At 40.5% G+C, this 27,743-nt stretch overlaps 2 protein-coding genes across 2 annotated transcripts in view; both read right to left on the bottom strand.

The window, feature by feature from the left end:
- Positions 1–254: 254 nt before the first annotated feature.
- cers2b (ceramide synthase 2b) lies at positions 255–24,519 on the bottom strand. The gene is made up of 11 exons (XM_080897317.1): positions 24,089–24,519; positions 10,266–10,439; positions 9,370–9,487; positions 9,145–9,263; positions 5,991–6,048; positions 5,726–5,776; positions 4,893–4,985; positions 2,998–3,126; positions 1,861–1,967; positions 1,595–1,748; positions 255–1,344 (listed from the first exon to the last, which is right to left on the bottom strand). The coding sequence occupies exons 2-11, from the start codon at positions 10,436–10,438 to the stop codon at positions 1,189–1,191; spliced, it is 1,158 nt and encodes a 385-aa protein (XP_080753443.1). The 5' UTR covers position 10,439; positions 24,089–24,519; the 3' UTR covers positions 255–1,188.
- A 1,769-nt stretch (positions 24,520–26,288) lies between these two features.
- The window catches only part of celf3b (cugbp, Elav-like family member 3b), a 33,159-nt gene continuing 31,704 nt past the window's right edge, over positions 26,289–27,743 (bottom strand). Inside the window, exon 15 of the mRNA XM_080895685.1 lies at positions 26,289–27,323. The gene's annotated coding sequence lies outside the window, so the exon portion shown is untranslated. The remainder of the gene's footprint in view (positions 27,324–27,743) is intronic.

Below are 27,743 nucleotides of genomic sequence, written 5' to 3'. Positions count from 1 at the left end.
TAGATACAATTAAGGCCTATTAGATGCTGTTCAACTAATGCTTTATCCTTGTGCTAACAGCATGCTAAGTTTACACTGCGTATCACTGCCAAACAGATGTGTTGCAGTTTCTGAGGTTTTTGGCTAGGTCACACTTTTAACACAGTGCCATAAATCAGGTATGAGCCAGCTTTCTTCTGATTGGCTGCCTCTTGTAAACAAAAGATTTTAACACTAAGTGGGTAGAGCTGTGTGCCCAAGATTACCATATTAGGGATAGCCTCTCTTTGTGACATCACACAGATGCAGGGGTAGAAAAAACTACCTGAAATAGAGCATTTAGAGTAACGCAAAGTCTGAGCTTTTGGCTCACAGGGAATGCCTGCACATGCACAGACCTCATTATCTGAAACTTGTTTAATGTTTAATGTGAACATCCATTATTAAAAGTTTATGACAGAAAATATGGACCAGCACGATAGGCCCCCCCTTTAAAAAAAAATCTTGCTGATTACTAAACTCAAACCAGAACACTTTACAAATGGCACAAACCACACCGGAGAGCAGAGGAGCACAGTCCTACTGCAGGTTATTACTTTATATGAGAGACTCTGTACTTTTGTGCAAAGACATTGCAATAGCTGAACGGATAGTTGCATAGACAGAAACCTAGGGAAATAAATGCCCTATTGTGTCACCTTCACATAACCCACTTTCAGTTGTTTTGTTCTGTTAGTAAAAAGCAAACAAAGAATAAAGCAACTCAATTTCAAAGCAGAAGGCTTTAAAATGGCTTTTTCGTAGCCGTCAGCTGGCTCTAAGGCACACAGTCAGAACATGAAAGCTAAAGTAGAAGCAGCATCACCTCCTCCGCCCCCTCATCTGTCTTCTCCAAACTTTGCTCTTCTCCATTTTTTCTTCCCCGTCTCATTGAAAACGTTTGGGACTAACATCAAACAAAAGGCAGTGATACATTTTTTTCCTCTGATGACAAAGCGAAGAGCCGTGCCACTTAATGTAGTGTATGTCATCTGCTGGATCTCTGTGCCCTCTAAAAAAACATGAATGTGTGTTGTGTAAAAGTAACAGTGCCAAATTTCCTCAGATACCCGCTGTTCTGGGTTTTAGGGAATCACTGGTCCCTCCCTCCTGCTCCTCTACTGAGGGATATAAGTCCTTCTCATGTTTCTCCATCCCGTGACTTTAATTTCACTGCCTCTTGCGGTGGTTGTTGTTGTGGACTGTGTGACCATTCTGCACCGGGCCATTTTTCTTCATATGCTTTTTCTCTCCTGCCTCCTCGTCGCCCTCCTCTTCTGATTCGTCTGTTTCATCTTTGTCGCTTCTTTCATCATCCACTTTTTCCTGAAGAACACGAGGAAAAGCTCATGAAAATATATAAACATCATCATTAATCGGGGAGACCTCCTGCTCATGCTCTCCTGGAGCTCTGCAGAGTGTCAGAACAAACTCAGACTTTCAAACGCCTTATTCATTTTTGATTTGCAGCTTTTCAGAAGAGAGTATGTGCAAATTTGACTCACAGAAATAAATGTTTTGCAGCATTATTTAGTTTTTCCTGTTTGACCTAATTGATCTCTTTTGGTTTGCTTACATTGTTGGTGAGGAATCGGATTGCTATGCGTATAATGAGAATGGCCCAGAAGATATGTAGACACTGCAGAGTCATCAGCAGCCCATTGAAAAAGTAGTAGCCGAAGAATGGCTTATAGATGGTGACTGGATACACCCACGTGCAGTAAATAATCCTGCAAGAGAAACGGCGAGGATTAAGGAGAGTGAAGCACGACAAACAGTGGTATACTGCAGCAGTCAAAATGACTGTCTCAAATCTGTGTATATGTATGTGTGTGTGCTTACCAGAAGGGGAAGATAACAAGGCGGGTGACAATGAAGACTGCAGCAAATACAATGAAAATGTAGTTACAGGCATTTCTCCACCCAGCATAGTTGAACATCTTTGCAGACTGTTAGTGGAAAAGATAAAAATAAATTATCAAAAGGGGAAAGTTTCTGGGGGAAAAAAAGCATTTAAACTTCATTCATAGCTTTTTCTGTTTGTAAATGGGTCCTCTTGGGCTTGACTGCATGAATGACCCGCATGTAATAAAACCAAAGAGTATTCGTGGTATAAAGGAGGAACTTAGCCAATGCATCTGTAAAAGATTCAGAGGCTAAAGTGAAAGCGCTTTAAACACGCATTCTCTTTAAAGGCCAGCAGGGGGCGATCCTGTGATTACAAAAAGACTTCTGGTCTTCAGATTTCTTCCTCTGTGACCTCAGTGACACTTTTCTGGTGGTTTTATGGTCTCGGCCAGTAACTTCAAACCATGCTGAATAAAGCATGAAGTTCATTTTATAAATTATGTGTCAGATTATTGGCTAATGATTTTTGTGCTTTGTCCCCCATTTTCACAGTAAGCTCCACCCCTCGCTCGTTGCGTCTGGCAAACACTCAGATAAAATCTTCCTAACTTTTAACTGGACTTTGCTAACAGTGGGTGACTTCATGGCATCTATGTTCACCACTTATACAGTCTTTGGCAAAGAGTCAGTATCACATTCCTGCTATTTATGGTCCTTTGACAAACTAAAATACATTTAATGCTTAAGGGAATGACCCGAATAAAAAAACAGAAAAAGAAAAAAAAGCAACAGGTTACAAATATTTCTATTACCTGATAAAAACCATGCTAATTAATGAAAGTCTAAAGTGTTTATATCCCACAAATAATACTTAAATTGCACTTTCCTCCACAGGGGGCAGTATGTGATCAGTGTAAAAACATCAGAATACTCAAAGGCCAAAACATCCTGCTTAGTGGTGGTAGGGATAAATGACATCAGTGCAAACTGTGCAACATTCAAACACAGTTCTCACACCTCACGGAGTAAAATATCTCCAGGATGACAGGATGTAAATATATGTCGAGCTACAGGTTAGTTGATTTTGGGCACGTGCTTTCCATCAGTGTATAAAATGAGGTGAGGCTTTACCTCGAGGAGGTAATCGGAGGAGTCGTGCACCAGCATGATGAGAGTTCCACAACGGATGTAGTTAACACACCAGGAGAAGCTGATGAGGAGGATTGTTGCTACATGGTGAACTATCTGCTCCTTGAAGTCCTGGAGAGGGGGAGATAGATGGTGGTGGTGGTGGTGGGGGGGGTAAAGATGCTTTTGAATTAATGCCGTGTACATGAAACAGAACACATATATATATAACCGTGCACTATTTTTTAACCAGGTACATGAGAATGCAAGTACATCCAGCTTAACATTATCTGGGTTAGACTTTGTGCTGCTGAAACACACTGTGAAAGAGTTTGGCAAAAGTTTTTACCCCACTGTGCTCAGCTGACCAGGCTGAGCAAAGTCCAAGCCAAACACACTCAAAGGCGCACAATACACACGCACACATGTCACACAAAGGCACACTGAAACACACACACACGTGTCACAGCAGCCTAATGTCCACTCACAGTCCATGCCAGATGTGAAACTGATCAGAGAAGAGTGACGAAAGACTCTTTGTCAGCCTTGTGTGCAGAATTATGATGCTATATCCACACAGATTCAATAGTGGCTGTGTCTGCACAAATGACATACTCATTTTGCATGCCCCCTCTCCTTGAACCACCACCTTATCATGGTAAAGGGGTTTGTCTGCCCTAATAATCCTAAATGCCACGTTGTCAAAATTTGTCCCCAGTAGGGTCTGCCAAGGCAAATTGGTTCTAGGTGAAAGTTCAGGCCAAGTGTGATTCACAAGACGCTTATGGAGCCACATTACCTCACCTGCATTGGGGTTACTGGAGCCCCGGAGGCAGGACTGGTCGATGGGCTCACCCTTAGCCCTTAGATCATAGGGCTTAGCTGGGTTCAGTATGACTTAGTCTCATGGACCACGGGATGAGATTCTCTCTGAGTTTCTCAAGGTTCTAACTGTTGTGGAAATGTTGTCGCTGATACGTCTCTGCACTGTATGGAAGTTGGGGACATTGATTTGGGACTGTCTTACTGTCTTACCCCCTCTTTAAGAAGGGGGACTGGAGAGTGTTCCAACTTCAGGGGAGTCACACTCCACTAAACTAACAGACTAACTGACAGAGGAGAGTCTGTCTGTCAGTCAACCTTAGGATTCTGGAGGAATGTTTGAGCGTGAGTGTGAAGCATATGGGATGAGAATTAGCACTTCAAAGTCTGATGTGTTCCCAAAGTTCTCAATTGGAAAAGCGTGGAGCACCCACTCCAGGACAGGACTGAGTTACTGCCTCAGATAGAGGAGTTTAAGTGTATCAGGGTCTTGTTCACAAGTGAGGGAAGAGTGGTGCAGGAGATTGCAGTGATGTGCGAATGCTGTACACAGCAGAAGGAGCTGAACATGAACACGAAGCTGTGTATTTACTAGTCAGTCACCAATGGTCACGACCTCTGGGTAGTGACCAAAATAATGAGAATGAGCTCCCTCCGAAGGGTGGCTGGGCTCTCCCTTAAAGGTAGGGTAAGGAGCTCAAAGAACAGTCGCTACTCCCCCATACTGAAAAGCGCCAGTTGAGGTGGTTCCATCTGAATAGGATACCTCCTGGGCACCATCTATGTGAGGTATTCTGGTCATGTCCCACCTGGAGGGGGCTCCAGGGCAAACCTTGGCTCGCTTAGCAATGTCTTTGTGCTCCACTGGAAGAACTGGAGGAGGTGGCTGGGGGGCAAACGGTCTGGATATCTCTGCTTAGGCTGCTGACTCTGTCATCCAGACTGGACAAACAGCAAAAAATTGATGGATGAATGGTTGGGAGGAAAGACAAATGTCTTTTCCTCCTTTTCCTGTTCAAATCCTTTGTACTCCTAAATAAAGAAAATCTTTGTGTTCTTGAGATAAATTCACTTACTTTGCGTTTGACATCAGAGGCGACGCTGAAGAGTAGAGATCCATAGAAACCCAGTTCAATCATATAGTACCAATATTGGGACGGCAAGAGAGTCTGAAGGGGAGGATACAGATCGTTAATTTTAAAGTCAATATAACAGTTTGTGCAAATCACTACTGGGAAGTGGGGCTGTACTTTTTCCTATATTACAGATTAACCTTCTAAATGTTCTCTGATGAAATTGATTTTGGTGTAAATTTAAAAATGACTAATGTCTGGTTTAACTTCAGAGAGTGCCAGTTAACACATCCAAGCTGCATGATTGTCACAGCAACTGTGTGAAGATATTATGTCAATATAGACCAAAATCTCTGAGGAATGCCTCCAGCATCTTGGTGAATTCAGGCTAAGAAAAATTAAGGCAATTCTAAAGACAAAAGAGGCTCCAATCCAGTATCAGCTGAATCTATATGTGTCACGCATCCCAACCGAGGGAGTATAGTTTACTAAACCAAAATAAAAAGCCTGAGGATCTTTTGGCACAGATATTCACAGAGTCTGGGATCGTCAGTGAGACTGTGAGAGAAGTGTTTATGTTAAAACACCTGCTTTAAAGTCCTTAAATCTGACCTTGACAAATGTCACCCATTAAAGACACTAAAACTAACACTATAACTAATCAAATCTAAAGTGAAACCGAAACGAAGAAAAGCCACTCTAGACATGTTGCTTCCATCATTTCAGGACAGGCAGGGAGAAACTTTATTACCTTCCAGGACCTTTTTGTTCTGGAGCTTAATTTAATGAACAGATACGCAGTGCATTTATTGTACTTAGTGATTCTAGAGACGTACCAGCACAGGAAAGCCTTGCCACATCTCCTTCAGGTCATACAGCCAAGGTTTCTGGAAGGACATGCAGGATGGGAATGAGACAGCAAAACACGACAGGTGTATTTATAACAACTGACTCAGCACAAGGATGAGTCAATGCTTCCCCCTCTGACAGCGCGAGAGGTGAGGTTATCACGGCAAAGGAAAAGGCTGGACAGGTCATGAATATACATAAAAGCATGAGAGGAGGAAGAGGAGTGGTCGAGGTTAACATGGCAGTACTCACATCGATGAGGGCGGCCAGGCCAGCAATGAAAGCAAGAAGGTAAAAGGTAAATCTCCAACTGCAAGAGAACACACACACATACAAACACACTTTCTACTCAGTCAATGAGGAAAGACAGTAGGCACATTTTCTACCAGCAGACACATAAATGCATCTCACTCACACACACACAAATTCTCGCTTACAGTCACAAACACACAAGTTAAAGAGAGATGCCAGGCTGCGTGAACTGCCTGGAAAATCTGCTGATAATGTCAAACACAACACACACACGCGGGAACACACAAATGCACACACAGAGACACAGACACAGTCAAATATGTGATAACAGACAATGAGAGCCACTAGACAACACCCTGTACTGGAGACAGTGATAAGTCATTGTCACTGCTCATACAGGTGTAATGAGAAGACGCTACAGAAAACGCTGCAGCAGAGACACAGATACAGAGAAGGAGTGGGAGTGTGGGAGATACCCCAGTGGGGGGAATAAGGGAGAGATACAGAAAGCCTGTTGTGTGCACATCCACAATACATCGATTCACAAGAAAAATGCCTTTACGCTGTAGCCCGCATAGTGAAAGACACACCATGACCAGAGAGCGACAAGCATGCAGTCACATGCACGCCTGCACACACCCACACATACACACCCACACATCACATATGCACACACATCACTGTAAATTGGCTGAAATAATGTAAATGCTTGGCCCATACCTGACAATAAATATTATTTGCTTTATTTGTTTGGTTTTTGTAGTTATTTTTCCCATCATGTGTACCAGGAAAACAAAATCACTTCAAAAGCTATTTTAAGCTATTTTTGAGCATTTAGCCCACTTAAAGCTGTTGTGACACACACAAATTCAGCATCACATCACAGTTACTAATCGAATTTGTGTTACAAAAGCTCTTTAATGATGTGTGTGATAGGCAGACACAAAGAAAAAAAATCATAAAACATGCTGTTTTCTGCACTTCCACTTAAATCAGATCACTTCAGTTCATGTGAAGGGAGGTGGGATACAGAAAACTATTATTTTCATTTTTCTGGCACCAAAGGACAAAAATGTGCCGCTAAAGTGTAAAGCACAGCCCGCCCAGAAACAACTGCTCTTAACGTGACATCAACTCCTGAAAACATGTGCAATAAGCTAAACCAAAGCTAAAGCGGCAAAGAAAGAGTGAGGTTAAAGCTGAGTGTATGGTGACTCCAGCCAAGCAGCCAAAGCCTGATTTTGAACAAGTAACAAAAATGCTGATGAGCAGTCAGGCTTAAAGCACTGCAGACTCCATTTCCAGCGGCTTCAGGCAGGTGTTCTATTGTTTCTTTGAGCTAATACTTAAAACAGTAAAATACAGATCATGCGTGTGACTTCATTAAAGATTTGAGTGGAAGAGACTTTGACTACAGCTTAAGCTTTATGTTGCTAACGCATGACGTACGGCTAAGTAATGCAAATGTAATGAAACAAATGAGTTTCTTCAGGGAACAAACAGGTTCAACTTCAACCCATCCGAATACTTGGCAAACATATCGGTTAGGGCTGTTCGATATAACGATATATATCGCATGACGATATAAAAACGTCTATCGTTTCATTTTACGCTGTCGTTTGTTTCGTGGTGTCGCAAAATAAACTGTTTACGCCAATATTTTTTCATCGTTTTGATGGTCACTGTAGTGGCTATATTAATTTCTTAAAGTTCTCTCTTTCTCTTATATTTTATATAATCACACTACTGACGGACAAGCGCCTGTTTTTATGCGTTGTGGTTAGCAACAACGACGGTAACAGCATCGCGTGTCTGCTTGTTTATGTTCCACATAAACCTTTCACAATAAAGCTCAAGATCCTGTTGAGACTTTTCAAAATAAACTGAATCACGTGAAAGAGCAGATTATTTACGGATGAGAATTTAAAAAAAGAGCCGCCAGGTGCTAAAAAATAAACGTTAGAACAGGCTTTTCCCAGCAGCACGCCGTGTAATAAATACTCATAAAGAAAACGGCAGCGGCAACTTATGTCTAAAAATGTATAGTTTCATGCATCGGTTAAAACACTCGACTCCAGCTACATGACGCGCAGCTGGAAACACTTCACGCAACACGAGCTTCCCGAGATTCACAGAATTTACAGAAAATGTTACATTTTTGTGATTTATATTGTTATCTGGACGATAGAATTCTTATATCGGGATATGAGATTTTGGTCATATCGCACAGCCCTAATATTGGAGCCTCCTGATTTTACACTTACAGTTTTGTAATTTTCATATTTATCAGCAACATCTCTGCAGGAAGTGCCATCATTAATGTCATTTATGTCTTTACCAAGAACTGACGGAAATAAAGGGTGTGAGAGAACCGGGTTTGAAAAGGGTTTCCAGGGTGAGCGTGCACTGAAAAATGTCATGTCTTTTGAGCTTTGTAGGAAAAAACAAAGCTGTAATACTTCTCCTACAACTCCATCTCATGAGTGATGCAATCAGAGGCTCCAGAGAAGCTACAGAGACCCTGTGGTGGGTACAAACTGTATTTCTGTCTCACTCTTTATTACAGTGACTTTTTCATCCACTGTACACAGCGTGTCCACCGTTTTCTGGGTAAAAATGGTAAACTGATCTTTTGAGTTAAAAGCTTTCACAGATCTGCATCAAACATAAACAACACCCAAGCCAACAGATCATGAAAGACTTACAAACAGGACACATGGGATAATATAACCATAGGATTTCTCTGCATCCATATCAGTGGACAGTATATCTGCATGCTGTCAGTACTAGTATCGGTATCATGTTATCTGCTGTCTATTGTACTGTACGTATCTGTGAATCCTGTCAGCTGGTAGTAGCTGGCCTCAATAGCCTTGTAATCAGGCTGTTGGTTTAACTCGGCTTCTGTTACAGTAAATGTTGGCTTACAAATAAAAATAACCAACAGTGGTGACAGAGCCCCAGCTGCAAAGGCCCTGTGCTAATAAGCATGGTTGGATGTGTGAGTGTGTGCGTGTGGAGAGCAGGGGCAACATTGCAATGAGTGCAGAAATAGAGGGCTACGTTTGCCCTCAGAAATGTGCTCATATTGCCAGAGGAACACTCTCTGGACTCTACAGCAGTCATATATGTTTAGAAGAGCACGGATGCATACCTGGCCTCGCGAAACTTTTTGAGCAGACTCGGTCTGTCCTGGTTCCTTCGTCTCCTGAACCATCGCTGCACTTGTCTTTCTGAGTAGCCAGTCTTCTTGCAAAGACTTGCTACTGAAGACTGAGAACAGCACAAAGAGGTCAGATTTGATTATTTTCCCAGTGATTCAGTCGAGAGCTGCATTAGAGCCTTTGTGATGTTGCAATAGAAGGCCAGAGGTATCTACCTGTGTGGGGTTTTTGGTAATGTTACAGTAGTAGGACTCCAGTGTGGGGTTGTGTGGGACCTTGAGCCGCACCGTGTCTTCAACCCCGAGCAGCGAGGCCAGAGGCGTGGCCACCATCCTGCAATTGTGACATGTTGGGATTAAAAAACAGTGACAAAGAAAGGAAGCATAGGTGTGATTATTAAATATTATATAATCCGATATTCAAGCTATTATATATATACACACACACACACACACACACACATATATATATATATATATGGGGCAGGGATAGCTCAGTAGGTAAAGTGGTCGCCCCATGATCGGAAGGTCGGCGGTTCGAATCCACTTAACGGCTACCCTGAGGTACCCCTGAGCAAGGTACCGTCCCTACACACTGCTCCCCGGGCGCCTGCTTAGTAGGCTGCCCACTGCTTCACAGAGTGAATGGGTCAAATGCAGAGAAAAACAAGTAATTTCCCCATGGGGATCAATAAAGTATCCATTATTATTATATATATATATTTTTTTAAATGTGTTGTCTTGATTACACTGTTTCTTTTATTGTATATTCTGACAGTTCTGTGGCTGAATAGGAGGTAGACATGAAAAACAATGAGGAACAGAGTCTCCTGGCATTAGCAGGGAAACACAGATGAACGCTGATTAGCTCCTGGAAACAGGAACGCTGTTTGCACACTTATGTGGAAAACAATAACAGCTGAAGAAACAATGGGAATTTATTCATCATAGATCTGGGCACAACAAAAGAAGGATTAAGTAACTACTGAGGGGAAAAAAGCATAAACTAACTGAATACAAAGTCAGGAGAGATTAAAGACATAAAGAAATGCATAAACGCATTAAAGGTAAATGTCTGAGATAGAATAAGACAGAGTGAAAAATGGATCGACCTTTCAAAGATCTGACGGATAATGAGGAATATGAGGGCAATGGGCAGCGCCACCCACAAGTCGCGGGCCTTGGCGTACACTCGTCCATCCCGATCCTCCAGGTCAGCCCAGCCCAGGCCCTCCGGAAACCACCGCCGCTCCTGCCAGAACCACTCACTGAGCTCCGACAACATCCTGAAGCACACGGACACAAACGGAGTCAACACTTTCAAACAGCGTGTAACCCAAGCTACAATACAATAGCTATCATTTAGACCCGCAAACCCTAAAGTTTGTTGGTGTAAAAATAGGTGAAGAAAAGACAGCTGGATGGTTGCTAAAACTCGCAGGTCACACCTATATTTTTGAAATAATATCCCATCACAATCCTGGTGGAAATCTATTTGAAGAGAAGCTGCTGGGCAGTGGAGCCAGTTTTAACCACGGCTCCTACAGTATGTTCAATGTAGGGCTGGGCCATATCATACCGTTCACGGTAATACCGGTATAATGTTGGGCAACAATAAGAAAATGAAATATCGCGATAGAATATGGGCATGCGCAGTGCCTTTGTTTTCATACACACATGGTGGAAAAAGCATGGCGGCGACGCAGAATGAGAAGGGCGAAAGTGGATCGTTGAATGAAACGGATGAATCAGAATTGGTTTGTAAAAATGCTGCAACTACAGTGGTGTGGAACTGGTTTGGCTTTCGTCCGTCAGATACACAACAAAGCACTATTTTTGGTAGAGCATGCTAGCGGGCCGTCGTTATTACCGTGTTTTTCGGAAAATACGGCACACTTAAAATCAATCCTTTGATTTTTCTGAAAATCGACAGTGCCCCTTATAATCCCGTGCGCCTTATGTATGAATTCTGGTTGTGTTTACTGACCTCGAAATGATTTTATGTACACGGCACTCGAAAATCTGTCAAATGTTTTAGTGGGACTTTGCTAAGCTACGAACCCGCACCGCTTGATGGATTGTCGGAGCATTACGGCTATCGTAGGCAGGCGCCTCGCGGAGTGATACGTACTGTGCTTCAACATAATATTACCGTATTGTGTGTGTATAACCTCTTTTTAAGTTTTGTGGATATTATACATGGTTATGCTGAGGATATGTCGGCCAATTTCCACTGGAAATGGTTAAACTGTCAGCAAGGAATTTGCATTTGCACTGTTAAATTTTTATATAACTGTAATGCACATAAAAAAACAGCTGCTTGTTTAAGTGAAAATACATTGATGGGGTTTCTTGCACTAATAAAGTTGTGGAGTTGTAAAGTATTTTGTCTAGTGTCAATTATATCGTCAGTTATATCGTTATTGTAAATTTTCAAATGTATATCGTGATAAATATTTTTGGTCATATCGCCCTGCTCTAGTTCAATGCGTTACTCTAAAGAAAACAGCCCAGTGAAAAAAGAGAATACAACTGAATGTAGACATGACGCTGGCTGAGAAAACAACAGGTTGTTTACAGTGTTTGTGCGTATTTGTTTCCATGAGCCGAACAGAAAAACTTTTAGGAGGTTTGCTTTATCAGAATGTTACCACTTAAAGATGTTCTGACTGAGGATATGACCATCTTACAAAAAATATTTAACATGTTAGGAGCAAGCTGCAGCTTCAGCTGAGCTTTCATGATTTTATTTTTATCAATTATCTTTTAAACTAAAATCCCTTTAAAAGTAATTTGGTTTAAGATGTAAAAAAACAACAACCCAAACGGACCCAACAGAGACTAAAGGAGCATGCTGCTACTTCTGTTGCTCATTTAAAAGTAAATACGTTTTCTAAAAATATGCCTTTCTGAGTCATTTTGAAGGAAATATCTGCTGATGTGGGAGATTCCCTCATGAACAGCTGCAGTAGAGTAATTTCTGCACATTTTACTAATAAATTTGTTACGTTAAAATATGATCACTTCTCTATTATTAAAGTTCCAAGAGCTTTAATAACAGAGCATTTCTCCTATATCTCACTACTAGTGAGAGTAGGAATGTTGATCTTTCATAAATGAGCATCTCTTTCAAGTACAGTGATATTGTTCTTCCTAAAATCTGTATCCATAAGCAGGGATGAGCAAGCAAAGAGGTAAACTCTGAATAACTGAGCTAAAAAGTTTTGTAATTTTTCATCATTTTTAATTTTTATTTCATTTTGAATCTTTCTTTGTTTCTTCCAGTTTAGTTTGAGTCAGTTTCGAGAGTGGGTTTATTTGTCTCAGTTCAGTTTTTACTGTTTCAAAAAGTTTCGTTTTTATTAGTTCCACTGTTACTTCTAGTCTTTTTTAATTATTGTTATATGGGTGGCAATTATCAGGGGCCTGCCAATCAGAAGTTAGGTGGCTTGATTCCTCCAATCTGCACTGTGAAGTATCCTCAGGTAGATGCTTAACCCCTGATGCACCTATCAGAGTTTGAGTGTTGTAAAAAAGCGACATGAAAATCAGAATTTCCCAGGTTTGAACTTATCGTGTAACAAATTTACAAACCGAACATGCTGTGTTTTTGTGGAAAATGTTGACATCAAGCGATGATGAGCTGGTGGTGCGGCTGCTTTTGTACATATTTCAGGATGTCAGCGGCATTTTGAGCTCTTGCTGGGGTCTCCTCCCAGCCTGACATGTCTGAATCATGTCATCAACAAGGCATTCTAGTTAGAGATTGTGAATATCACCTCAACTTGCTCCTTTCAGTGTGAAGGAGCAACACCTCTACTCCAACCCATCCTCAATGGCCAAGCACCTCACCCGTAACTAACATAAAATTAAAGTGCTATTAGAACACTTACATTATCTTACATCAGTGAAAACATGTCTGAGTTGCAGGACTCTCATTTCTTAGTATAATGCTGGCTCTTAATGATTTGGGGTTTTTTTTTCTTGTTTTCCCTTGAGGATGTCATGGGCTGGACTGAGATGGTTTGTGAGCCTCTCCCAGCCCTCAGGCCATATTTTGCCCTTATGTGGTCTATAGACTGGCTATACACGCACCCACTATACATCCCTGGCTATGTATATAGGAGGACAACTGTAATCGGATACATAATTTGGAGAATTGGATGATTTCCCCCTATGCGGAAGCCTTCCTGTGTGTTTCTTACCATGCATATAACAGAGCAAATACAACATGCATAGAAGTCAAGAGGCCCTCACAGGAGAGGAAAAGGCAGAGCAACAACTAAGCAAATCTCTCCCTCCACATGTGCTTAGTCGAGGGCAGCACTTTCTCCTCAGACAGTACATAGCTGAATATTTCTGATGCAAAGTTCAGGGAGTGGCAGAAAGAGAGAGTGTAAAGAGGTTTGAATGAATATCTGTGGGACGTGAGTCATGAGTCAGTCGTAAGTGCTGAGCAGCGGGGGCGCCCCAAAGCACTCTATCTCCGGTGTCCCCCTGCAGATCTACAGTAACTCCCCTCCCAACAACTGCAGCTGTGAATGCCAAAACCTCGTAACCACTTCATCCCCACTCCCATCCCCACCCTGCTGCTCCCAGCCAGTTATTTGAAAAGGATTCCCTCCTTAGCTTAGAGAGCCAAAACCATGTGTAATGCCTCCTTGTCATGACTATCTTTAAAATTTACAGCCTAAACCCTACTTAGCCATCAATTTTGATAGAGTTTTACAGAAAGAGAAGCAGAAGCAGTAAAACAACTGTGCGGTTCATAAATTTTTTAGCATGTCCTTATCTGTGTTTGGAGCTGTGTTTGGTTTTAACGTTTCTGATAAGAGCTCACATGAAATACTTTAATATCAGAGCAGAAAAAGAGTTTCTCTGAGAAATAAATAAGCGCCTTTTCTTTAAGTTACACCCTTATAATGTGGAAAACACCCATTAAATGGATACAAAGGGGACATCTAAACATTACTTGTTTCTCCTGACCAACAGATGGAAACTGGAAAGTATGCAGTTTTTCTATTACTGATTATCTATTATTAATCCAGCATTTGTCATATAAAGAAGAAGTGTACTGTTTGACAGATCTCCTTCCTCTACTGGCCTTTTATTGGTGTACTGAACTCATCAGACTGATTAGAAGTTGTTTACATATTTAAACACGTGAAAGATTCCTAGTTTGACCCCAGGAGGAGACACAAATCGATTTGTAATTGGGATCGAAATAAACACACTGGAAGCGATTTGCTCGAAGCTGCTAGCTTGTCGTCAACGGACAGCCAAACCTCTGGTTGCCCAGGTAACACTCTAATATAGGGGTGTCAAACATAAAGCCCAGAATTGAGTCGGCAAAGACGCCAAATCCGCCCACTTGACAGGTTTGGAAAATGTGGGCACATATTTTCCACTTTCACTGATCTGACCCACTTAAGAAAGTGGGCAGTATGTGGCCCTTGATGTAGAATGACTTTCACGTATTTAACGAGCAGATCATATGCCAATCAACAGTATTCTTTGCTTTCATTGGTAGTTACCTCTGTTGCTCACCTGCAGGTATTTCTCCCATAGTCACAGGCTTTAGGAGCAGCCAAAAGTAGCAGCTGATAAGCTCATAATTATTCCACTTAATCACACAGACTTTGGGAAAATGAAAACACCACTACAGTTATAATTTCAGCTATTATCAATTACTAAAACAAACATTGTGCCACTTTCTGTGTTGCAAGACTCCTTCTCCTTTTTTTTTTGCTATTCAGCACATCCTTTCCCTTTCCTGTTGCCCCTCAATAAAACTCCAGATTCACTCCCAGACAGACCGTGGGAGTTTTAGCTCAGTTAATTATTAATTTATTCAGTTTTTCCATTTGGATTATAATTAAGTTCAAGTCTTCTCTTAAATAAAGACAAGTTTCTTTAGTTTCATGATTCCACAATTTTCCTGATTATTTAGATTTTTTCATCTGCAACAGAAAAGCCATAAATGATCTTTTATGTTTAACTTCATAACTAGTTCAAGAAATTCAGCTTCACTTCATGTAAACTGCAGCTCACTGACACTGTTGGCTACGTCTCATGGTTGAGTGCTTCAGTTATTTTCCTCATCATGTCGTGTTAGTCATGGCCCCAGTTTCCTGTTGCAGGAGCACGGCTGACTGAGCATTGGGCTGCCCCTTCTCGCACCCCACCACCCCCCTTCTTTTAACACAGGTAGTGGTGGATGGGAAGGGTGACATATTTTTCCTGGTCACTTTGCCAGCTCTTCCACTTCGGTAGCCCTACATCTCACTTCTCCCAGAGTGCGCTGCCAGATCTTAAGAGCTTCGCTGAGCAGGGTTTTTGCATGCATGTCCGGCTCCATTATATAAAAACAACAACAACAACAACAACGGTGTAATCTCATTGAAATCCGATAACTAAATGAGCTTCTGAGCATCACTACGGATGGCCAAAAGAGCAGATGGCACTTATTCCCCTGTATAAATATGTGATTTCCTATAATTAAAAATGACTAAACACTGTTTATGAGTGTGTCCGCTGTGATTAGTTCACCAAACACATACACACAAAAGCAAACAAAGGGGGGAACAAAGTTCTTTTAATTTCTCATTATTGTAGCAGTATGTGGTGAGTTCAGCTTAGGATCCCAGAGGGTATTTTTAGGGTGACTTGTTGAGTTCATGCAGTGAATTCAGCATGTTAAAGCACTTTCCCCCCCACAGCTTTCCTAACCCTTCATGCTATTGGCTCACTGGGTCACATGATCAGACTCTGACCATTTTAATGGTCCAATAAAAATAAAGGAAGCCTCTGGCAGGGGAGGGAAAAGGAAGTTGTCTGTGTATGTCCCTTTCCTTCTGTTTTTCTGACAATGAATGTACAGTACAAGCATGTTTGGTGATTATCAACAGCTCTCTCAGTTCACCAGCTGTCACTGCTGTTTCTTTTTATATTTTCCTGGATCCTGGGTTTTCAAACAAGTGATGTAGTTTCTCAGAAATTTTAGCAAAAACCTACACAGACACTCACTGGTTCCTGGTACAGAGTACAGGAAAGTTTGGGGAATGTAAACATGCTGCCACCACACAAAGGAAGCACTCCAGATTTCCCATTCATCTCCACAGATTAAGAACATCTCATGGAGATTTACAGTCAGCCTTTTCTGGATGGTGGAGGGCTGAGTCAGCCAGAGGAACATAAGTCACAAGACAGTAGTGATGTGCTCTAACTGTGAGTCACTTGTACCAAGCCACCTATGATTGTACAACCATTCATTTACTCATATCCATCCACACATGACACATTCAACAGCAAATGAAAATCCAAAATCAAATTTAAAAGTCTTGAATAATCAGGCCTCCTCTTATCTTAAAGACCTCATAGTATCGTATCACCCCATTAAAGCACTTCAGTCTCAGACAGTTCTTGGAGTATTTAAAAGTAGAATGGGAGGCAGAGCCTTCAGCTTTCAGGTCTTCCTCCCCTCACCCCACACCTGTCGTGGCAGATGGTCGCCCCTCCCTGAGCTCGGTTTTACCGGAGGTTTCTTCCTGTTAAAAGGGGGGTTTTCCTTCCCACTGTTTCCTTCCCCCACTGCTCTTGGGGGGATTTAACAAAATAAAGCACATTGAGGCAACTGTTGTTGGGATTTGGCACTATATAAATAAAACTAAGCCTTTAACTATGAAGTGAATGAATGGATCACTCACACGATAAGCTATAAAAACTACTATTGGAAACCAGAAAGAATGGTACACTGAAGGTAATTCTAGCAAAATTGAAAAGACTGGAGTTCTGCTGTTGGACATTTTTTTAAACATGGGTTGTTCTGAAAAGCTAAACTAAATTCAAGTGTGGTACTTAACAGGATGTCACTGTTGTAAAAAGGCAGTTTGTGAAATTTCTTCCTTCCTAGATTTTCCACCAGTAGCTGTAAATAGTTTTATTGAAAAGTGGAAGTGTTTAGTAACTACAGGAATTCAACCACAAAGTGGAAGACCACATAAAGTTACAGAGAGGGGTCGCCAAGTGAGTAAAAATCACTAACAAACTGCAGACTCAATAACTGTGGAATTGAAACCTCCACTGACATTAACATCAGCACAAAAACTGAACGCCAGGAGCTTCAAGACATGGGTTTCCCTGGCTAAGCAGCTCCTGTCGCTGTAATGTGTTGGTGGCCCAGTACTTTTGCCCATATAGTATATTTTAAATATTATATATCTTTAAAAAAAAGTGGCTGTTTTTATTTTAAACAACCATATGGAAGTAAAAAAAAAAAAGGATGAAATAGTAGCTTATTATAATACGTTGCTGATCAAAGTATCACCAGTTCATCTATATTTATATACAGCATACTGCAGTACACAATTCATTCCAACATACTTTAAAGTTTAGCATGTATTTTTTCCTGGTATTACTCACACAAATACTGTGTTTTTGTTAAAGGAAACACACAAGGATTCACTAAATAAATCTTTTTCGCAGGATTAGTTTTAAACTTTTTTAACATAAAAATGTTAGAAATTTGTAATTAGAATATAAACAGGTTATACAATATCTATCACTGATAAACAAAACAGTTTACGTATGATAAAGTAATAACGTGTAAAATATAAACTATCCCACTCATTAGTTGATAAAAAAACCTTGGTCACTTCATAGTTAAAGGCTCATAAACTGCTGGGCCTGGTGATTTATTACAACTGGTTTGATAAGGATATTGAGTTACATCTCAGTCACTTGGCACTAAGTGTTTGCTCAATGCTTATTCTCTGTTTAAGTTATTTAATGAATTTCCTAAATTTAGACTGCTGTAAATCTGATATTGACTTTACACTGAAGATCTATCCATGTATATATGTAGATGGACAGATGGATGAAGTTACATTTTTATCATAATCGCATGATACGTCATCATTGGTGGGGACGGTGTTAAGCCATATTGAAAAAATTATCTCTACAGATATTGAGGAAAACATCATCTATGATTTTAAGGGTCTGATATAGGCAAAAGGCAAAAGGTCCCGAGTCTGTCACAGTTCACGCATGCAGTCAACTAATAACAAAGCTCACATTGATGTGTTTGGATTTTCGGAAGAAAACCACACAGCCACAAAGAAATCCTGCAAACTCAACCCAGAAAGGTCAGCAGGTCTGAACCCAGAACCTTCTTGCTGTGAAGAAACACTGCTCACCACTGCACCTCTGTCCTGCCCTTTGGCATAGTCACAACATCTAATCTAATTATCTTCTATTTCTGGGCACAACGTTTTTTCATCTATATGGTGTTTTAAGTACTGATTCGTGTTCATACACACATAATTTAAACTCACCACTCTTAATTATTAATTGATTGATGATTTTATTATTGTGCTATGCATAATTTACATTTGTCCATTCCCAACAGGTTTATAAGCCACCAAGAACAAATAACCAGAACCAGGGAAGCCTCGTCACTTACAAGTACTGGAGAAATAATCGGACCTGACGTCTTTTCTGACCTTTGGAAACAAAGCTTTGGCAAGAAGACTTAAAAGGGCAGAAAAGTCCACATTTTGAGCCCTGCACATGACAGATTTCTAGGTTAAGGAATTAAAAACCACTTGGTTATGTTCTACCAGCAAAACTACTTGGTTAGGTTTAGGAAAAAAATAGTGGTTCAGGATAAAATGCAAAGGCTGGCACCTTTTTTAAAACTCAGTTTTCTTTGCTGTCAAGGGGACACATAACCTGCTAGACAGTGTGGACAGCATAGATGCTGCGGACATATTAAAATACATTAATTGCAAAGGCATACTGTCATATAAACACGAGACAGTTTGTGTTTTGTTATGAGACCAGAGTAGATTATCAGGCCACATAATCTGCTGGGCTGATAATCAGGCAAACCCTAATATCAACCCCTAATTGTAGCGCAGTGTTGGATTCATACAATTTTTTTGCAACTCAAACTCTTCAAATACTTTCATTTCAGCCGTGGACTAAATACAGTATGTCAAGCCTCCCTATATACACTGTTTATGTGTTATGGTCCAGGTCACAGCTACGGATTAGGAATCGCAGTACAAACCATGAAAACCTGAATGCACACATTGTGGGATGAAGTGGCAGTTCAGGAGGCTGACATGCTTTCTGCACATGGTTCATTAGCTGTAACTCAGGTCATGCTTTGGATATTCTGGGCCAGAGAGTTTTCAGGGTGAGTCATACACATTGTTCACATTTTACACATCCTTACACTGGATAAAAAAATAGCTTTTTAAAATAGATATTTTTATTAGACGTAGCAAATAAAGAAACACAAAAAAGCATAAATGTGAATTATATCTTTTACGTGTAAGAAAATGCGAAACCATCCTAAAACAGACGGACAGCTCAACGTTTCATCACTGTCACGCAGTCTGTGTGTTAGATAGAGATCACAAGTCGCTCGGTTTTAGTACCACCGACACTGATCTGTGACACTGATGAATTATTGATGAGACCGTTCAATCAGGCAGCAGACTGATTTGAACAGGCTTGTTCAGGTGGTGTGGGGACATCGTCATACTGATTTTCTTCTCCTCACAGTTCAATTCGGCCCCTTTGAGCAAGCACAGCGCTCTCGCTGAGGCCAAGCGGTTTGCCCTCTGGACATATAGGACGCTCAAAAACAGACAACAGAATTACTGATTACTCATTGAACAGTTTGGAAGAAGAAGAGGTAATCATTGACAGCTGACAGCTGTTATCTGTCCAGGTTAGGCTGAGGTTAATGAAAAACTGCATTGTCTTTTATTTTCTCTGCTGTTGGACTTCTGTGATGTTTAACTTGGATGGATGCAAAAATTCAGTCTGTAAGAGCAGCACAGCAGTTATTAATTGGATGACTGATTAATCATTTAAATTAACTGCTGCGTGAAATCCTTCAAAAAAAGTTACAGATGGTCATCAACCAACAGTGTGGCACAGGCTAGAAGCAGCCTATCTAAAGCAGCGCTTATGGTCACAGTAATTGTGACATCATCATAACCCGGAAGGGGGGCTGGCATAGCTCTATGTTGGTTCTATACAGAAATTTGCAGACCCTATCTACATGCTTTGCACCTAGTCTGAGGGCTACTCTTGCTTGGTCATGTTTGTGGTGTTGTTGTTCCTTTAGTTTAGCTCCTCCCACTAAGGAGATAATAGACAAAGATCTTCTTTATGGGGAAGCGAAACCAGGCATTAAAAATAATGAAAACTGTCCAGTGCGGCCACTGTTTGTGGTACTCATGCTGCTTTTTTGATCTTTGATGGTGTTTCTCCCTCTTCCTAGTGAACTCCACTGTCACTCCTTTTCCTTTACAAGCCCACTTTTTCAACCAATCAGCATTTCATCTACGCACAATGTCAATCCTGAAAGACTAGGCACAGTTTTTTTTTTTAGAGGACTGCATGGAAGCAAATCATCAGAGTCAATCCTTTACTCAGCATATCCTAATGGCAGCGCAAATAGACACAAATGCAATAGCTGGGAGTCACGTCACTCCCAAGTTGAGTGCCTTCCAACTAATAAAATCAGAAAAGTAAATTGATTATTAGTGTAAATTAGTGTAAACACTGATAAGTGTAAATGGTAAATGGACTGATTCTTATATAGCACTTTTCTACTCTCCCAGAGCACTCAAAGCACTTTATATAACATGCCACATTCACCAATTCACACAAGCACTTTCTCCTATGCTTTGTAAGTGCTTTCTACCTCACACACATTCATACTCCAATGAATGCACTGGAGAGCAACTTGGGGTTAGTGGGTTACTATCTTGCCCAAGAATATTTGGCATGCACATTGGGGGAGCCGGGGATCGAACCACGAACCTTCCGATCAGTAGATGACCTTAAACGAAATTAAATGTGTGTAATTAAATCTTCCAAAAAAATTTAATCATTCTCATAAACTTAGAATTAATCCATTAAAAATACACAGAAGCAGATACCGTTTTGTGGAAGCGGCCATGTTACCCTTCCGTCTCAAATACATTGGCTGTGATGGACATCGCTGCTCCGCCCAATCACATTTTATGCATATAGCTAGAGATCATCCCCATATATAGTATACCATAGACAGCGGAGAAAAGAACTAGACAACGTGCATATGACCAGAATGATATAAAAGTGGCTGATTTCACAGTGTTCATCAGAGTGGCAAACTGGGGCAAGAAACTGTGTCTGTGGCAGCTGGTTTTAGTAAACACCACTCCGTAGCACCTGCATGAAGGCAGCAGTTTGAACAATCTATGTTATATATATATATATATATATATATCGCCCACCCAGGGACGCCATGAAGGTAACGGTGGTCCCCGTGGTAATCGGAGCACTAGGTGCAGTGACTCCCAAGCTAGGCGAGTGGCTCCAGCAGATCCCGGGAACAACATCGGAGATCTCTGTCCAGAAGAGCGCAGTCCTGGGAACAGCTAAGATACTGCGCAGGACCCTCAAGCTCCCAGGCCTCTGGTAGAGGACCCGAGCTTGAAGGATAAACCGCCCGCAGGGGCATGATGGGTGTTTTTTTTTATTTTTTATATATATATATATATGTATATGTTAAGTTAGTTTATGTATAGATTAGACATACAGCCACCCTCCCATCTCGAGACAACTGACAATGAGCCGGCTAAACAAGAACAACAACAGCTGGTTATAAGTTAATGTTATGCCAGCTACTGTTAGGCTCAAATGTCATAAAAATGAAACTTTCTCTCTAATAAACACTTTGATTACATTCTCACATCATAAGAGTTAGTCACGTAGTGTCCAACAATGAGCTACTTCGAAGAAAGTTTCACTAACACCAGCTAACAGCAGCTAACAGACACGGAGGCTTCAGAAAAGTTCAGGATAATGCAACAGCTCATCTCAGTATCGCTATCATTAGATACAAGTAAGCTTCACTGACTCGTTGACTATTGGACTCCTTTCACAAATTTTTTACAGCCTCCTCCAGAGTAAACACAAGAGGAGACACAAGGGGACACAAGCTGAGGTAAACAGCAGACTAACAGCCTATACTAACTACAGATAGTCAGTGGCCAGAGATATTTGTCCTACCTTACCAAGATTTATCAACATGAATTGGAAGTTGTTGGAAAAAATAACGTAGTTGACTGCAATCTGCAATCTACTGACATCTAGTGGAGAGATTTTACACACTGTAACTCTAAAAACACTGCTGCAGCATGTTCAGACATAGAGCCTTCTCAATGTTCTGCATACAGCTTTTTTAGCGAGTCACAAATACACAACAGCTGCCACACTGTTTTAAAGCTTTACAGTTTTTTTTACTGCTTACAGTCACTGATCTTGGATTGTTAAGTCGGGCTTGTTGGAGCTGCTCTGGAATGCACTATTGTGCTGGTGTGCACACCAGCCAAAACACTAGTTAGCAGTAGGGTTTCTCTCTTCAAACTGATCTTTCAGACCATCAAAAAGAAATGACAGTGAAAGAATAAGTAGTTAGAAATACATAGGAAGAAACAACAATATCAAACCATCTAGTTCCAGTTTTAGGGAGTTAAATGTCAGGTTATAGCATAGGTTATGGTGTAGATTTAACGTAGAAGTGCAAATCCCACTTAATGGTCCCTTTTGGACCACTATTCATTTTATTTTCACTGCACGGGAGTAAAAGTCTGTAAAGTTAAAAGTACTTCTATCCCCTCATAAGGTGACAGAACTGTAAATGTAGTGTCTATTTAAAGTACCACTGAGTGCACATCTTCTCAACACGTTATAGTTACACGATAGCACAGTCAAAAAGATGTTTGCCTTGGCAACAGGCAGCACCTGTAGCTGCTGTCCCTTAAATACATACACCTAAATAAGCAGTAAACACAAGAGGTGCCAGCTGGTAGCCGGAGCTGCAAACATAAAACAATAGTGGCTCCTACAGTGAAGCCATATATATACACTATGGTGGTTAACTAAACAAGAACTGAATATGAGAAGACTTTAATGACATCTCATTCTATCAACGGTTTGTTTTGTTAATAAAATGCTAATTAAATGTAAAAAACAATTTAGCAAGAAACAAAATATTATATTATCTGGCCATTAAAGCATATAGTAAAGTGGGGGTTTCTGTTTATACAGTATCTTTCAACTTATTAAATGTGGGTCTATATTGGCTAAGTGCTAAAAACATCTCCAGAGTGGACTTCTTTACATTAAATGGAAAATGTTGTACAAATTGGTTTTATTGGTCTGACTCACATATGGCACTCCTCTAATTAACCTACTTCTTGGATATTATAACTGTGACAATATATTATACATACTTGCCTGCTGTCACGTATTTACACGTCTGAGTATGAAAGAGTCATTGTGGTAACATCAACAAAACAATTATTTCCCGTACGGCAGCTACAGCTGCCTCCTCTCATTCTAAAGCTTTAGTATTTATGTTTACTTAGCATTCTGCAGATTTGCTTTAATGTAGCTACTGCAAAGTGAACCACATTAAAGACTGCCTGAAGGAGAGGGTGAAACGGAGATTATTAAACATAGAAAAAACGATATATATTATTTAAAACTATATTTGTATAGTGGGGCTGTGACTTGTGTGTGTGTGAGTGTGTGTGTGTGTGTGTTAGTTACAGTGATAATGTGGCTAGTTAGCAAACTTTAGCGATCCACCGTTCAAGCGCCAGACTGCCCTCGTGTCATCATATTACACAGCCACTGGCAGGAATAATCAACCATCACATATGAACCCAGCTTACGCCGCGTTTTTATTCTCTTTCTTTTGTTAAGAGACCGAAAGCGGCCTGTTATTTTTAATTGCCCGATTCCTGCACGAGTGCGTAATGACGTCTGAGGTGAGCGAAGATGCGGAGCGTGCGTCTCCCGCAAACACTCAGGCGCACAAAACGACCAACGTCTACCACCGACATGAAAGTGAAACGGTACTTACTTTGGTGTCCTTCTCGCGCCGTGAAGAAGAAGAAAAAATCTTCTTTCCACCAAAAATTGTCAGTTGTTTTTTGTCTTTTTCTCCTGGTCCCGCGTAGCTCACTGGAAAAAAAAGCTAACGGTCCCGTTGAGTGTGCCCAGCCCGCTGGTTGTGCTCAGAAGGACGCAGCTTACTGATTTTTACATGTTTCCATTGGGAACAATGTGCGAAAAAAGGGAAGGAAAGGGGAGCTACAGATGGGGGAGAATGTGTGAGATGCTGCAATGCGATATCGGCGGCTTTTCTCCCAGCAGTGTTCAGGTAGTTTTTTTCCCCCCTCCCTCGTCGTGTCCCAGCTAATCCCCCCTCGTGTGTCCTGGGAGTCGACGGGGGTCTTTGTGGCCGGACAGAGGATGGGGTCGGGCCGGCAGGAGAGCGGACTGAGAGGCGCAGACAGAGAGGGAGGAGTGAGGGAATAACGGAGAGGGAGGGACGCAGATGACGTCCAAGCACATGAGAGAGCATTTGGCTCATACACACTCACACACACATCCGCGTTTTGTTTCCGCTCGGAATAAGTTTTACACCCAAATCTTTGTATCCGTGTTAATCCAAAGTGTCTGATATTTGTTTTTGGTTTTTTATCTAAAAAGCTATAGTTTTTTTTTTTTTTTACATTTCGTAACTTACAATACTTTTCTGATCGGCTGGAAGCTTTGCCGTGGCTGACCTTTAACCTCGTTATTTGCGGACGTAGCATCTGCTGTTGACTGAATGTTTACTATAATGTAGAAATCTTTTGGTGATGTCCCACTCACTCGTGACCTTTCTGTTACATTTTACTGGGCGTTTAATCAAATATTTTTTAAATAAATAAATAAATAATAATAATAATAATAATAATAATAATAATAATAATAATAATAATAATAATAATAATAATAACAGGATCATTACAATAGGATATTTTATTTTGTATATTTTCTACAGACATAACTATTTTCCTAGTGACACGTGAACTATAAGAGAAGCAGCTGAGGGGTCAAAGGATCTTCATATCTGACTCACAGCCAGCCTGTCAAACAGTTTGTTCCAGGCAGCCAAAGTTCAGATCAGATCAATAAGGCTGTGCTTGAGTTTAATTATATTAAATACTATATTTGGCCCACAAAGTGAGGGCGGGGGGTGGGGGTATGTCTTGGTCCTAACTTAACTTTGAATCATACAAGTATTTGAATTGGTCACAAAGATAAGGTTAAATAACATGAGATGTATTGTATTTACCAATTTTTTGCAACAGCTAAAAGTTTAATCAAACACAATCTATGATAAAAGACCTTCAATAAATAGAATATTTTATACTTGAATAACATAAAATATTAAGAAAGCCCATGCGGTAATGAAAATATCACATCCTGGAATATTCCCAATTTGACATCTTATCTTTGAATGGGCTCATGCACCATAAAAAATAAATGTAGTATAATAAAATTGATGAGGTCTTTTTTGGCTGCTAACCTCAATCAATATTGTAATAAATGTCAGAATGATCTCTTCCTATTAAATTATTTACTTGTTTTGGCCAGAGAAACACTTTTGTAGCTGTAGATCTCAGTGGGAAACATTAGCAAAGCATAGGGATTATGTAGACGGCTGTGTGTGTTGTGTGTGTATATCCCCTCATTTAAATCCAGATATGTCCACCATAGACTGAAGGATAGAAGGAGTTAAAATCCAAGCACAGGAAATTAAAAGTCTGATGCTCAAAATTTCCTCTACTTAATGTATCCTCTCAGTGGTCTAACAAATCCCACACCTGTGGACTCATATTTAGTCAGCTTAATAATTTTTTCTTAAAAATGTGCTCTGCACACATCACATTATTATTAAATAGTTTTCTCTATTGGTAAATTAATCATTAGAAATAATACTCTTGTATACTTATTCCTGAGAAAGACAAATGCATCTACTATTAGAAAAGTAGCCTGCTCCCATAAAGAATGAAATGAGATCACAAGCTGTGCAGCTTAATTGGTATTTCAATTCTCTCCTTCTTCTCTGATTACTGTAGCGATGCCCCCTCCTGGTGAAAAGTTGGATGTGCGCTCTCTTCCTTGCTGAACCTTCCAAATGCAGATTTTCATTGGACCAGTCCTGCTCCCTTTCTTCCCCTCCCACATGCATGCAAACACTCACATGGATTACACATCAGACATTTTAGTATGATACTTTTTATTTAAACTTAAAAAGAGAGTGGATCAAAAACAGGATTCAATAAATTAGAAATAAATATAATTGCTGTAATAATTAATACATACATTATAATTACTCGATTGCAAGAAGTGAGAGAGACAGACCCTCAAAAGTTGTTTTTTTTCCTCTAGAAAATCCTAAATCAAAATATTGCAACCCACTCAAACCCCCTTTTCTCCCAATAAACAAAATAATTGATAAATTAGTAAATAAATAAAAAATAGCTCAAATATTAAAACCTCCCGAATAAAAGTGCAATCCCTCCCTCCCCCGTGTTTCACCTAAAGTCTAAGTAGAAATTTAAAATAGGTTAGTGATTTCCCATTTTACAATTTGGAATGTATTTTCCTTTCATGAAGATGATGATGTTACTAGTGGTAATAATAATAATAATGATAATAATAATAATAATAATAATGTTGCTGTGTCCTGCTCAGTGTTTATCTAAAGTAGTATTCTTTTTGCATTTTTCTTGTTTTTTAAATGCTGCTCTTTGTAAACTAAACTATTTACAGGTCATTAGGATCTTCTCCAAAGTCTCTCTAACCTACTCATTTAGTCGTCTTTTTTTGTATTTTCTTGGGTTTTTATTATGAAACATCGGTCCCTCTATATTTGTCATGTATTAGACATGGTATAGACAAGTTAAAGTCTATTGGAGTGATATATCAGCAGGTTGATTTCACCCTTCTCACTTGGTCTGAGTTGTCTTAGCTGTACTAAACACCCTGTTCCACACAGACTACGGTCAAACCAAGGTCTCGGCCGTATGGGTGAGATTACTGACTCGCGTGTGTATTTGTGTAAGTGTCAGCAAGTGTGTGTGTGTGTTTTTGTGCATTTTATGTACATATCAGCCACGAACCCTATGAGGTTCGGTGTTGATGTATGTTTGTGTGTTTGCGTGAGTGTGGCTGCAGTCCGCGTACGCTCACAGGCAGCAGACAGTCTGAAAGCACAATGAACCCTGGGATTCCTCCTCGGCTGGACTCTGAAAGGTCACCTGTGAAGGCAGGAGAGTTGGAGGGTAGAGGGAGTGATAAAAGGAGAGAGGGACAGAGAAGGAGGGAGGATCTGTTAGAGTTATAAATACTCTGAGGCTCTGCGTTTCTCTCTGATCTTCACAGCTTGTCAAACAAGACTCCTGTGTAGGCCTGACTGCCACACTTCCTGCAGAAAACTGCACCTCAGGATGCTGCTAGCTTCGCTTAGCTTCAGTCTCAGGTGAGTGCGTCAAACAAGAAAGCATCATTCTGTCTTTCAGCAGCGGTAACTCATGGTGCTTTAAACACATACACACACAGTGCCTGGATCATGCAACTCAATACAGTGAAAATCACTCAAATGTGTTACTGTGGGACTGTAGGTGTGTGTTTGGATGTAAATGTGTGTGTGTGTGTTAGTAAGTCTACAGAATCTAGAA

This window comes from Rhamphochromis sp. 'chilingali' (assembly GCF_963969265.1).
Source record: "Rhamphochromis sp. 'chilingali' genome assembly, chromosome: 11".
NCBI classification, from domain to species: domain Eukaryota; kingdom Metazoa; phylum Chordata; class Actinopteri; order Cichliformes; family Cichlidae; genus Rhamphochromis; species Rhamphochromis sp. 'chilingali'.
Note: the sequence above shows the minus strand (reverse complement) of the source record. Positions and strands in the feature narration are given on the sequence as shown.